Below are 13,756 nucleotides of genomic sequence, written 5' to 3'. Positions count from 1 at the left end.
CTGGATCTAAAAAGTGCACCAATAAAACATTAATTAGTGCACAACTATGAATCTTCTTTTTTCAAACTTTTTGGACACCTTAACAAACAAAAAACCTGCTGAGGTGGCATCATATTTGACAAAGTGGACTTGAAACCTTTGTTTTAAGCAAGGGACTTGTCAAGTAAGTTGCTGCCATAGAATCTTGGAATGTACGAAGTTAGATTGATCCACTACTCAATCTTCTCCCCTATTATTATGCCTCTACTAGTTTCCTAAAGTTGTATTCACACGGGTACCAATGTATATGATGTGCATGTTCTCGCTGATTATGATTTCTTCACATATAGCATGCTGTTCTTTGATTTAGTCAGCTGAAAATGTTTGAATGTAATCCACTCCCATAAAGAAAAAAGGAAGATTTTGGATAAAGATGTTGAATTTGTCAAGAAGAAATGATACATTCAATAAAAAGAAATAGCCTTCAAGACCTTAATAGTACCAACTCGCCACTTGGCTATGGCTTGCTTCTGATAAAGAGTATTATATACAAATTTACTACAGCCCTACTTAAGACACTTGTGATGTTGTTCTGCAACTTTCCACACTCTTAGACACATGAGATGGCATGATGTACATGTTCTCTATGAACGAGATGTCTTCGATGTTGTACTTGATTTAGTTGGCTGAAAAGGTTTAACTGTAATCCAACTCATAAAATTGGAAAATTTCAACATTGCTAATTTGTCGAGTTTATCTGTGAATGTTATAAGAAACTGTGTATATTTTAGAAATAAATATACTGCAAAAGAAATTTAAAAGATCTAGAATTATGTACTTTCTTCTAGCCATGTTATCTTCATTTAAGTCTTATCTTTGTGTCCGTGAAAATAGACTATACTTTTTACTTCTGTTCTATATGAAGTGGAATCATATCAAAATCATATGATATGATGAGTTAATCACATGATAATGTCCAGAACTTGACCTTCAACTTCTGAATGCAAATCCATACTTGAGAGTAATTGTTCTTAGATCAAAAACATAGAATCATTTGTTACAACTTAGCAGAACAATCAAAATCTAGACCAGTTCCACAATAATAACTAAAGATTGCCATTATATATAAACACAAGGTGCTGAGAGGCGGGGGAGAGGTGGGCTTTTTGTTGACACCTTCGAAATCCCTACTCAGATGTGATAAAGCAATCACTAGTCATATCTTGTTGAAATTAAGGTATAATAATCGTAACCAAATTCAAGGAAATTCATTATATAAGAAAAAAAGAAAGGAACACTGCAAACCCTAGGTGCACTTTTCTTGAAAAATATTATCTTTTGAGATCATGTTATTGAATAGTAAAGACAATTGGGAAAGGAGCTTGGACACAGATGAGACAGGCAGATAATTTCCTATTATCAGGCAGGAATCTATTTGCAAATTTAAGACAAATGCATTCTACAACACAATCAAACGTTGAAAAGTTTGCCCAATTGTTTAGCATAAGTATTCAGTGCACATTATCGTAACTGTAATTTATGTCAGATCTTTAAAACATAATTTGTATGCCTTATTCAAAATCATGACACAGAAAAAATGTGCATAATATGAGGTAGTAGCAACAACTCCCAATATAAAGTTAATTCTCAAACTTGCCTAATGAGAACATCAAACAACCAATATAAAATAAGGTTGATATGACATCTTTCAACTCCCACATGTGAACAAAAAGAGTTGTTCAGGTCAAACAAAGCAGCGACCCATTCAACAAAGTGAATGCTCACACGCCATGCCTCTATGATTTTGATTTCTTATGCAGCTAAGCAACAAACCATTCAACAAAGAGAATGTTCACATTTCATGCCTCTAATAAATTTTGATTTCTTATGCAGCCAACTCTGGTTTATACCAGCCATGAAAAATTTCTATTGCTTTCTTTCTTCTAGCAAGGCGAGATTTTCTGTGTGCTCCTGTATTTTTGTGCATGGCGCCAACTCTGACAGCTTTATCAATAGCCGAATATGCTTCTGCTATTAGCTTCTCAATTGGCAAGATATCCTCAGGACTAGCTGTTTTTGATTTCCTGACTTTTTCTAGAGCTAATAGAACCTGTAGATCAAGAATCAATTACAGAATCAAATAGTTTTAGGCATCTTCCAAAATTTGCACTGCAAACTGAAGTCTTTTCACATACAGATTCCAAAAATACATCTGTGTCATCCACCTTTTGTTATCTGATTAAGTTCACCAGTCCATCAAGATTTATACAACTGTCATTCAATATATGCATTACAAGTCACTATCTGGTTGAAAATGGTAATTAACAAAACAATCCTAATAGTATTGGCTAAATGATCAATTTTAATTTTAATTTATCAGTTATCTTGGTTTTTCAAACAAGCAATTTGCTTTCAATTTTTCCAACAATTGTCAATATTCCTTTAGCCTATTAGGCTTAAGGAGACAAGTTTATCCTATACTTGTGTTCATTTTTTAAGTATTTGGTCCTCCTTGTCAAGCCAAGCCTTATCTATCAATGCCACTTTTCCAGTCCCATGAAGCTCAGTTTTGTTGAATACAACCATTGGCTCTGATATATTTGATATCCACTGTCTTCTTATGATTTTCTGTCTATCTAGGTGAGTCTTCTGCCTCATAGTGTGTCATATTAAAGAAAAACTTATAATTGTATTTCATATTAATTCTAATATTTGATAATTATTATGCTATCGATTGGGAATTAATAAGGCGTTGTGGCAAGCAGCTTAACATATTTAAAAAATTTATACCGAGTGAAGGATTTGGTAGGCACAATCAAAGAAATATGTTAGTTTAAAGACTTAGTTTATACTAATTCTCCAGGGTGCTTCAAAAAAAAAAATGAGTACAAGCGGGATAACCAGGATAAAAGCCTCCATGATATCAATCAATAAGAGTAAATATAAGAGAAATGGACTTACCAGCATTGTGTGTTATGTAACAAACAAATTAGCAGTTTTCTCTCCATTTAAAATAAATATTACTAGAGCAGAGGGACCAATAATTGAGCAAGCTGCAGTAGTTGTATAGAATTCGAGAAGTCCATGGTCATTTATTATTTCAAAAAGAGCTATTTCTATGAAAACTAATAGTAATGTTTGAATAGAAATAAAGTCAAATGCAAGCAATCTCATTGGTATGCTGTCATTGATGTGCTAGGCCCCGGCTGTTTACGTGGGATAGAATTTGAAAGCCTAAAAGAAAACACCTGGCACATTGATCATAATGTACCAGCTGTTTAGGTTTAGCCATTTGATGCAGGAGACTCGGATAAAGACATTTTATTTATATCTAAAACTTCCTGCCATGAATGCCTTTAAAAAGACCCAAGTAATTTGAACATTCAAAATGAATATTTTGGCTTCAGCTGTCTTACCATTACCAATCTAATGAAAAAGATTATCGGTAACAACAAACACAATTCTATATGGGCCTTGAACTCTTCTTCCTGGACCTAATATCCGAGTTTTGAAAGATCGAAGATTCCCCAAGAACATAAAATTGGCAATTTCTCTGGTGAAGTATGTGGATTACCTCTTAGGAAGCCTATTCATCATAGGATCATCCCGTTGTCCTAAATACTCTATGTATGGTAGACCCTAGAAGATTCCTGAAGAAACCAAACTTCAGCAATTTATCTGGTCAAGCTTAGTACCTCTTCATAAATCTCACCATCATGTGACCCTTGACCTTCTTGTACTCAATGCACTATGTACAGGAGGCCGGCCTCCTTCAAACATACTTTTTCTTTCCACTTGCCACTGGATGCTTTATCCCTTATATCCTGAACTGTTGTCTTTGAAAGCAGCTTCGTCTATTGTTTTATGCATGTTTGGATATAATAACAAAATCTCTCTGATCCAGGCAGAGAAAGTGGCCATGGAGCTTGTGCACCTCGAAGAGCTTGTTGCATGTGGAGAGTTCATACTTCCAACCTGTGTTACAAACTAGAGCCACCAAAACTCTCATGGCTCCTATGGGAGTTCCCTCTCCACCTCCACACTGATTTCAGAAAGCCATATTCTCCACCCATCCCTATGATCTGAGTTAACCTCCTAGGAGCGAGCAATGGAAGGAAGAGGCTACTCTGCCTACTGGTGCTTCTCGTTGTATGAGGACCCATTTCAAACTTGGAGTCAATTCACCATTTGACTAAAACCAGCAAAGATAATGCTCGTCTAACTCCTCAACTACAGATTTGTTAGTCTTGGAATTCAACAGCAACTGACAGAAAACACATGCAAGCTACTAGATAAAGTAATAACATAAGAAATGAAAGGCAGCTCCCTATCAAAAAGAGACCAAGAAACCACTTCGGATCGAACTAAAGAAAATGCAACTATAGACTCACTTGGCACTTCAAGAAATGTCTACAAGATTGATTCGCAGCCAAAGGCTACTCATTTGAGTTTAGTAAACTTTAAGAAATCTCCACAAATGAAAACTGCCCCACTGAACCCCCTGCTCTCTGTGTAACACAACAGACATGAACTCTAGACTCTAACAAAAGGGAAACTTCACCAAAAAACTCCCAACAACAGATGTATGGTTTAAGAATTGCATTTTCTGGGTACAAGCATGGTATATAAAGATTATCCTAGCAATTAGAAGTTCAAATGACCTCTTATGAAGAAGACGAAGTGGAAAAATTGGGGATCTGAAACATCACTGAGCAGTAGCACAAAGCATGACAAATTTGGCACCTGTGATAGAAAGGTTGTTAGAATATATAGTCCACCAATATAACTGAGAGGGGGCGGGGGGGAGTGAATCAGTTATCCAACTATTATCACAATTATCAACCTTATTAAATTTTAACCATATTAGCAATACAATCAGAAACCACAACAAGGTACTCATGCACAATAACACTGGATATGTTACCCTTGATCAGAGGGAAAATCCTGATGGGGATGGTACCCACAAGATGTACTAATATAAATATTCCTTGTTAGAGGATGGACCCTGTTAGGAGTCTATAAAAACAATCAGTACATATCAGTCCCTATTAGGAGACTTTGAATCCCTGTTAGGAGATTCCAACCCTATTAGGAGTTGTGCCCACTATCCAGACAGCTTCAAGGGCAAGACCAATGAACCCACTATCCAAATGATCTCTCTACTATTCCTTGCAGAATAATAGAATTGAACTGTATTGCTCCTTCCTCTTTCTCTATCCTGTCAACCAGACTTTTGCTCCTCCTGATCTTGATACCAAATCACAAACTTTGCATCCAATAATCCCTTGGATCGCTTACTCGCATTTACCAGATACTCTTCTCTTGTTCGCACTTCCTTGAATACTTTGCATCTTTATCCATACTTACAAACAAGGAAAATACTTTCCTTTATACCAAGTCCTCAAAACAATTCTTTGAGTTGGCCTTGAAGCTTTCCCAATTAATTATAATAGGAGCACAATAAGATAATTAATTATTTCACAAGTATATAGCATTGTCGGCTCACAGTCTATACAACTTCTCACAAGTGCGACCTTAGGGCTTGCGCACTCGCTGACATCATCATTAGACTATCTTCTATCACTGTCTAAATTCACATCTCCAGATTATATCTTTGTTAGAAGATATAATATGATCATCAAAAACTGCTTCTCAGGTACTCTGTTTTTGCACTGTTCTCTGTAAATCACTTACAACTTCCACATGTCTTCGACTTATGTTATGTGCACTTAAGCTCATCATCAGAACACAGTGTGGAACATGTCCTTAACCGCACGTCACCTGACAAACAAAACTCTATCCATATGATCATGATCTCTATCTGCTACTCTGCCAATCTTCATAGAATTACTGCTATGTTGACATCAATAACAAACATAGTCATGAATGCAACATGGCAATATTGCCACATGCTCTCAAATGCTTAGGATACTCCCCCAAAGGAATACCATCAGCATTCATGTTAACAAAGGTGCTTGCACATTTGCTTGGTATTTTCACTTTCACCATGGTGGGTGATGCTTTCGTTACCTGCTACACCAAGTAATTCCACTACTATAGGCATAATATTCAACTTTTACAATTTTCTTGTACATTGAAGCCTGCCCATGGCTGTCCCATATCATACTGAATATTCTCCAGCTTGCAAGAAACTGTCCACTGTCCCATATCACACCCTGAAGTACAAAAGCCAGTTCCTCTACATATCATCCCTGGGGTAGTGAAGGTGATCCCCAACCCTCCTCCAGGTGCCACTGCCCTTCTATGTGCTGTAAAATGCTTTCTTGTTGTTACTCTGCGGACTGTGTACTTGTGCTACTTTGTAATAATTACCCTTCAGTTTGCTGTTTAGGGTTTCGGGTTATGAGGTATGATTACTACCCTCAATTTCAGCTGTATAGCTGGAGAGATTTGACTTATTGAAAGAAAGCTATTTAAATATTAAACAATCAGCTTCAGCACACATACTATTACTCATACATATAAATTTGGTTGACTGAAGTGGCTCCCAGTGGACATCCACCAATATAGCGTGCCCAACTACATGCCATTACGCTCTAAAAGGAGATATATTGTAAATGTTATGGCGATTTCCAGACATATGTCATGCAATTTCTACCATCTTATCAAGATAATCACTTTTCACAGTCAAAAGCAATAACAATGGTATTGCCTTCGCAATAAAAAGAGCACACACCGTGGCAATGGTTAGAGCAAAAACTGAAAATTCTATTTGCAGCATAGTTGTGAACATCAATATGTTCATACTCAGCTTCGAGCCACACCAGGTATGTGAGACATTGCAGAGGGTATGCTCGGCAGCACTACCCTACCTCCAGTGGATCCTTGAGACAGTTCAGGGCACACACCCCAGAAAGTACCCTTCGGTTCTGGAGTACTTCTCACCAATGAGGAGTATTTAGGCTCTCTTGGTTTTGTTCTTTTGCTTTCCTGTTCTGTTCTTTCCGCAGACCCTGTTGGGTGCTTCTGCTGGTGGTGGTTGCCTTGCTGTACATTTTTCAGTCCCTTAGACCCTTGTGGTCTCTTGTTGGACATTAATAAATTTATCTTATCTTATCTTTATCGACATGGTCCAGCTATAATAATTTACTCCTAAATTAAAATAAATTATTACAAATCATTTTTATTTTTCAGCTATTGTGGTAATATCAACTCAGGTACTTGCATACAATAAGCACCAGGTCATACCCATCCCTGCAACCTCTATGTACTTCTTTACATAGAATTTTAGAATAATGAGCATTGCTCCAGTATAAAATAGGAAGTTACTGTCTTCAGTCTTCACTGCATACCTCTGTGTGTTACTACTTGTCTAAGTTGCCAATGCAGATGCAGATGCAGATGCCGATGCCAAAATCAGATGCACAGATTTATGATTTTTTTTTTCAATGGAATTTGAATTACACAATCAAAACTTAGTTCATGATTCAATGTTGATCAATCAAGAGCCAAGTCTCTAGATTCACTAATCAGATTCAGAATCATAAGGATTCTCAGGCATGGGCAGCGCTTCCTAAGAATCCACAGGCCCGGGCAGTGCTTCGTGAGCGCCTCCACAGAGCATCCGTGGAGAACCGTGCATCAGCACCAGCATCCATGCATTTCCAGAGAGAATCAGTACCTTAGCTATTTATATATAAATAAATTCTACATATTAACTGGAGAAATTTGAAAACATATGTGCATACACAACTAAATTATGTTCTGAAAATAACAGATCAGAACAATACTTTTGCTGCAAAAATGGAGTTGTGTAATGCTTTTTCTTAACAGCTGTTCATCAGCTCTTCAGAACAAATGTACAAAAGGATTTGAGGAGCTTTATTGCCCTATGTTAGTTCATCAAACTGGGGAATATTTTATGCAATTAAAAGTAGCATTCAGATAACATACTAAATTGTGATGTCGTTAATATTACTGCAAATGAAATAATTTAGGATCTGAGGAGCTTGAGGGCGGTGTTTCTAAAAACAGAAGCTCTTTATAGTTGGAAAACATTTAGTAGCAGAAATTGATGCAACTATGGAGCAAAACACTATTGCAGATTAAATATCCTAAAAAGTAAAATGATGTGACCTTAATTCAGACAATGAAAGAACATGTTCAAACTTTCAAGCATGATCAAAGGACATGCCACTAGCTGTATTTCAGCAAAGTCTAAATGGAATTGTTATTAGAGGAACTTGTCTTTGCAACTATTAATCAAGCCATACAACCTGCGAATAGCACCATAGTCATCAATGCTAAATGGTACTGATATCCTAGAACTAGCAAACATGTTCATGTACATCAGATTATAATGCTCTCAACTATGCCATTATTGACCTTCTAGAAGCTAAAGACTCAAATGCACTGTTATTCTTTCTTTAATATCTCATGGGATGATACTAAATAGCTAAAGCAGGTGGAGCCATGGAGAAACAATAGGTCTGATGTGTTTTTACCATAGTTCCCTAGATACATGCACCCCAACCTTTTGCACTCTCAACTGTATCTGCTCGGAAACCCATATGGAAACATCTCTGTACATTATGAAACTTCAGATGAAGTTTCTTTAAGTCTCTGTAAGTCTTCTATGAAAATCCCTTTTTACTTGGGAAACATTTTCTATTGAGTTTGTTCAGATATATCCCATTTAAGTTTATCAGATATATAATATAAATGACACTTAAATTTTACTCAAGTGTTAATTGCGTGGTTGACAAAAGCCAAAAGAACTAAATAACTAAAACTAGAATGCTTGTAGCTTTCTATTTTTTGCATATAAGTGTGTAAGTTCGATTGTAGCAGAAAATTTTCTTATCATATCCCAAAAAGTAATAGCACAGAAAGAAACTAGAAAAATTACAGTTGAGTTTTACTAAAATATGGATATGTGCTGACAAATGCTAAAAGAACTAAATAGATAAAACTGAAAAACTTATCTTTCTGTTCTTTGCATAAAAATTTATAAGTTCTATTCTAGCAGAAAAGTTTCTTGTCGTATCCCAAAAAGGGTGATAGTACAGAGACAAATAATAATAAGGCTTAAGATGTGTATGTATTGAAGTTTTATCAGCTGACTAATGGTATAGTCATCTAAGAACTCCTATACCACGTCTACAGATATTCTCCTACTATCATTTGTCTGCCATCTTAAGTGTTGAAAAAAGTGGTTAACGCTTCGAGTTCTCACTGTGGGAACCCAAGTTCAAATTATCAACTAGTATTAGCCTAAGGTAGACACAGATTTATTAACCCAGAGAGCTAATAGCATTATTAGTTTGTCTAAGCTTAAGAAGAGGTTTTATTATACTGATTATTTGGATGGTATTGTGACTGTGAGGAGCATTAACAAGATGTTTTTCCCTAAGGGATCTGTTATCGAGTATTGGAAGGGGTTGGTTGACAACTTCAAGGTCTTGTTGAGTAGCATTGGGGAAAAGGCCGCAATTGACAGTAAACGAGCAGAATGCTCATTACAAGATGAACTGCTGAAAAAGAATCTGATACTCAAAAGAATTTGAAAATGAAGGTCTTCATAATGTGAAAGATATTAAATATGAGCTTCAGAAATTTTAGATTACAAAAGCTTGGGGGCTAGAATCAGGGCTAAAATGAATTGGGTTAAACATGGACATAAGGGTACCAAATATTCTTTAATATGTTAGTGTACCAAGCATGCACTATAATCTGTTGGTCCTATCAAGGACTATAATTCCTGGTCCCATGAGACTGAGGATATATTTTTAACTTCTATAAACAACTCTTAACTGCTGAAGACAAAGCTGTGGGCTGTTTTCAATCACAAAATTGATGCAAGAAGATCATTTGAAGAAAGATCTCTGCAGAGATAATTATGGAGTTTGAAAAAACAATCCCCAAGCGGAAATCCCTAATGTGATCTTCTCAGTTCAAAACTGTAAATCACCTACGGCAGAGTTACCAGTTGAGTTGTACAAAGCAAATATGGTTTGGGTAGTGGACTACCTATTTAATGTTCATCAAGAGGTTATTGCAAGAGGATCTTTACGAAAAAACATGGTAAACGCAGGCAGATATGAATGGCTAGGCTAGACTTCAATCCTCATAAATACATCTGCATATAAGATCGACTCTCTTCCAGACACATAACGCTCACTTATATCCATAAATAGTGTCTAAAGCCATCTCCAATGTCCAATTGGAGGAAGTTTGAATGTTCAAAGATTGGAGACGCTAAAAGGTAAACCTTCTCGCCAGTTCACAGGGCTAAGCCACGAGACCTGTGGTTTAATGGTTCCCAAGTATTGGCTGGTGTGACCACTAGATGCCCCGTGCTAGATAATTTCTTTACAGATGAATTTGGAACTTAAGCATCCTAAAAAACATATGAATAGTCTTTGACTAATGAGCCTCGCCAGCTCAAAAGCCAAAAAAAAATGATCGTAGTTCTAGTAGTTCTTTTCTATAAGTAGAAATGTAAAGTTGTGCAAAAGAAAGCAAATACCTTTTTCATGCGTGTCCTCATCTCTGACTTGTGAGATTTGTGGTAGATCCGCCTCTTCTCCGATTGACGATGCCTTTTTTCGGCAGAGTCAGGTGTCTTAGTTGCAGCAACGATGACAACAATTGGCCTTCTAGAGGACATTTTAAGAGGCCTGACAGAAGAACCTGAAAAACAATTCTCGACATATTCATAGACCCCCTTGATAACTTCTCTAACCAAAAACCAATCAACTTCAATAAAGTGCAGGTTTCCTAGAGCCGCATTCTATACACACGAATGCAATTCTTTCTAAAACTTGTTTAGAACAAAAACTAATAGCAGAAACAAACGAGATGAACAATTCCTCGCATATCCACCAAACCCCACTAACCCTTTTCAGAAAAACTTTAAAATTAAAAATTTCAGACAAAATGTCCTCCTTACATTAACAATCCCCACGAATGGAAAATTTCCTCAGAACTTCCCAAGACAACGAACACCTATAACCAAAGCAGGCATACACCTCTACTCATACGAACAGTGTTTAAAATAAAATTCATGATAATGTCAACAATAAATTTACAATCCACCATTGGGTATATCTCTGTCAACAATCTACCAGAAACTTAGGTTCACAAGAAATTAATGCAATGGATATATTGAAGTGGGGCGGCAAATAAATGTAGTCATTTTGGGTCAGCAAATAAGCTGAAAACGAACAGAGTGGAGTGCAAAACCAAGCAAGACATGAAGAAATAAAACACTCGTACCTGAAAACAACGCATTTTGCGAAGAAGAAGTTGAAATTTTGAATGACGAAAATGAATTGCCAAGATTTTTCAGTGTGGGGGACGGCAGGCGAACAGTTGGCACTGTGCGGAAGGAGACCGAAACGCACGAAGCCATTTTCTTATCTGCGTTCTCTCTCTGCACCTATCATCGGATATTATCCATTATATCTATTAATTTTCACCATATAACTAATAATAATATGATTTAGGCGTATGATGAAAAAAACAAGTTTGTTAATTTTAACATCAATGGAATATTATGTTTTTAAAATAAGGATGAGAATATTTGTAAACTATATATATTTATTTATTTATTTATTTATTTTTAGTTATTTATTTATTTATTTATTTATTATTATTTTTTTTTTTTTTTTTAAATTTCAGTCTAAACTACTTTGTTTGTGGGTTTCCTCATAAATTTTATAGATTTTTTTTTTAATTTTAAATATGAACACGTTTATGAATGCATCTAAAGCATGCACATATATTGTGCATACATACATACTAACATTTATACACACATACATATAATTGATTTGGTAAAGGTTTTTAACTAGAGTTGTGAATTAAAGGGATTACATTTGAGGGACCTCATCCCTAAGGTGATTACATTGTAGTGTATGTGGTATTAATGCCTTTCATATTTGTCTAGTGGAGTGGCGTCATCTTTTGTGTATATCTTCCTAATTACACACACGTGTGTGTGTGTGTCATTAGCAATCTTGCATCACCCATAAAAAAATACTTTCAATTTGTTCCTATTTTTAGTTTTGTTTTCTGATCCTACTAGCTTGTTCTTCATTCTATGTGTTCTTGCTGACAAATTTGAGACTTCATTTGGAGTTCAATTTTGGGTTTGCATTGTGCTTCGTTTTTTCTTTATGGAGATTTTTTATGTTTAGGTTTGGTCCTATTCATCATGATGTAACAACTAAATTGAGTTTTCTAATCTTGCGAAGTTATTCCACGATCAACGAAGCTTAATGGCACATTGCTTGATGTTCCTATGTTCAGGGGTGACCTCTTGCTCGATCTCATGGCATTTCAACTTAGTTTGAAAGAGATCTTTTGGATTTAGGTCTTTCCTTATATGTTGTAATATGTTTTATTCTTTCTTGGAGAATGCAATTGTTTTGGTTGATTCATGGCTTCTGATTTTGTATATATTGAGGCTTTGGTTCTTAGTTAAGGGTAGTTGAGGAGTACTAGTTTATAAGAAAGATTTTGAGGAGTTAGTATCCAGTTTAGGATCTAGATAATTGTTTTAATCAGACGTGTATGTTGAAAGCTTGTAAGTTGCAGGTTACAACCAATTTGATGTAAACCTTGGGTTCTATTATAATTAGAAGATTGGTTTTGTTTGTCCATTGTGTTTCATAACATCTGATATTATTATTTTTTATGTGTTAAGTCTAGCTGTATGGTGGGGACTATCTGTAATGTCCCCACTAGGGATGACAATAACACCTTCAAAACCAATCTTAGAATTTATACAATAATAAAATATATTCAACTATTCTTACCTTAATCCTAACCCAAACTTAAAGACATCTTTGCATCAACATCAATGACCCTCTTGAGGATCCTTAGATCCCCGGTTACTTTTTCGTTTTCTATGAAGTGCTCCCTTTAAGGTCCTTCCTAGAAGAAACATTCTCTATCTAGGGCCCTTGATACATATGCATATGTTAACATCCACAGAATATTCTGGCCTTATAACCATATTACGATCACTCTCTTCCCAAAGGCACTCTCTTGATCTTAAGCGATTAACTACATTAAGATCACTCTCTTCCCAAAAAGACTCTCTTGATCTTAAGTTATTAATCATATTAAGATCACTCTCTTCCCTAAAAAGGGACTTTCTTAATCTTAAACCATTAACCATTAAGTCATGTGTGTTATCTATTTCAAATTACATCTTTACATATACATAAATTATCCACAAGTATGATTCATTAATATAAATAAATATATAAACATAATTAAATAAATATAATCCATAAACATACATTTCTTACCTTCCTCTTTGCTTGGTCCATGTGGCTCTATCATTAGTTAACCCTTCAATGAATTAGTCCTTCTATATTATCTCAATTCTATTTTTACTTTCTAAAATTCTTCCTTTTCTAATTATAAGGATAGAATAAAAAAAAAAAAAAATTGTTTCTTCTTTTCCAAGAGTCACAACCTTTCATAATGCAAATCCCTTGAAAAGTCATAACACTTCATAGTTACAATCCTTTCAAAAAGTCACAACACTTCATAACTAAAATCCTTTGAAAAAGTTTCATTGTAATTTCAACATTTTTGAAGAGTCACAAGTGTTCATAATTATGACTCTTTCAAAGGTTGACATCATTTCAATAACATTGATACATTTTCAGAAAGTCACTTTCTTATTTTCTTTATATTACTTTCCTCTTCCATTTTTCCTTTTTGAACTCCTATCTTCTCCTCCTCTTTTTCTCCCTCTCTAAAATAAATTCTCCTCCCTTTTATATCTTAATTTTAAGGA

The 13,756-nt window shown here is 35.4% G+C and overlaps 1 protein-coding gene across 1 annotated transcript; it reads right to left on the bottom strand.

The window, feature by feature from the left end:
• Nucleotides 1-1,528: 1,528 nt before the first annotated feature.
• Nucleotides 1,529-11,376, bottom strand: LOC149571186 (small ribosomal subunit protein bS20c-like). The gene is made up of 3 exons (XM_089812759.1): nt 11,218-11,376; nt 10,469-10,632; nt 1,529-2,089 (listed from the first exon to the last, which is right to left on the bottom strand). Exons 1-3 carry the CDS (start codon nt 11,351-11,353, stop codon nt 1,865-1,867), a joined length of 525 nt encoding a protein of 174 aa, XP_089668885.1. The 5' UTR covers nt 11,354-11,376; the 3' UTR covers nt 1,529-1,864.
• Nucleotides 11,377-13,756: the final 2,380 nt, after the last annotated feature.

The sequence above is a fragment of the Cupressus sempervirens genome, chromosome 2 (genome assembly GCF_028749045.1).
Source record: "Cupressus sempervirens isolate cs-2001-9-10 chromosome 2, ASM2874904v1, whole genome shotgun sequence".
In the NCBI taxonomy this organism is placed as follows: domain Eukaryota; kingdom Viridiplantae; phylum Streptophyta; class Pinopsida; order Cupressales; family Cupressaceae; genus Cupressus; species Cupressus sempervirens.
The sequence above is the reverse complement of the archived record's forward strand: the minus strand, read 5'-3'. Positions and strand labels throughout refer to the sequence as shown.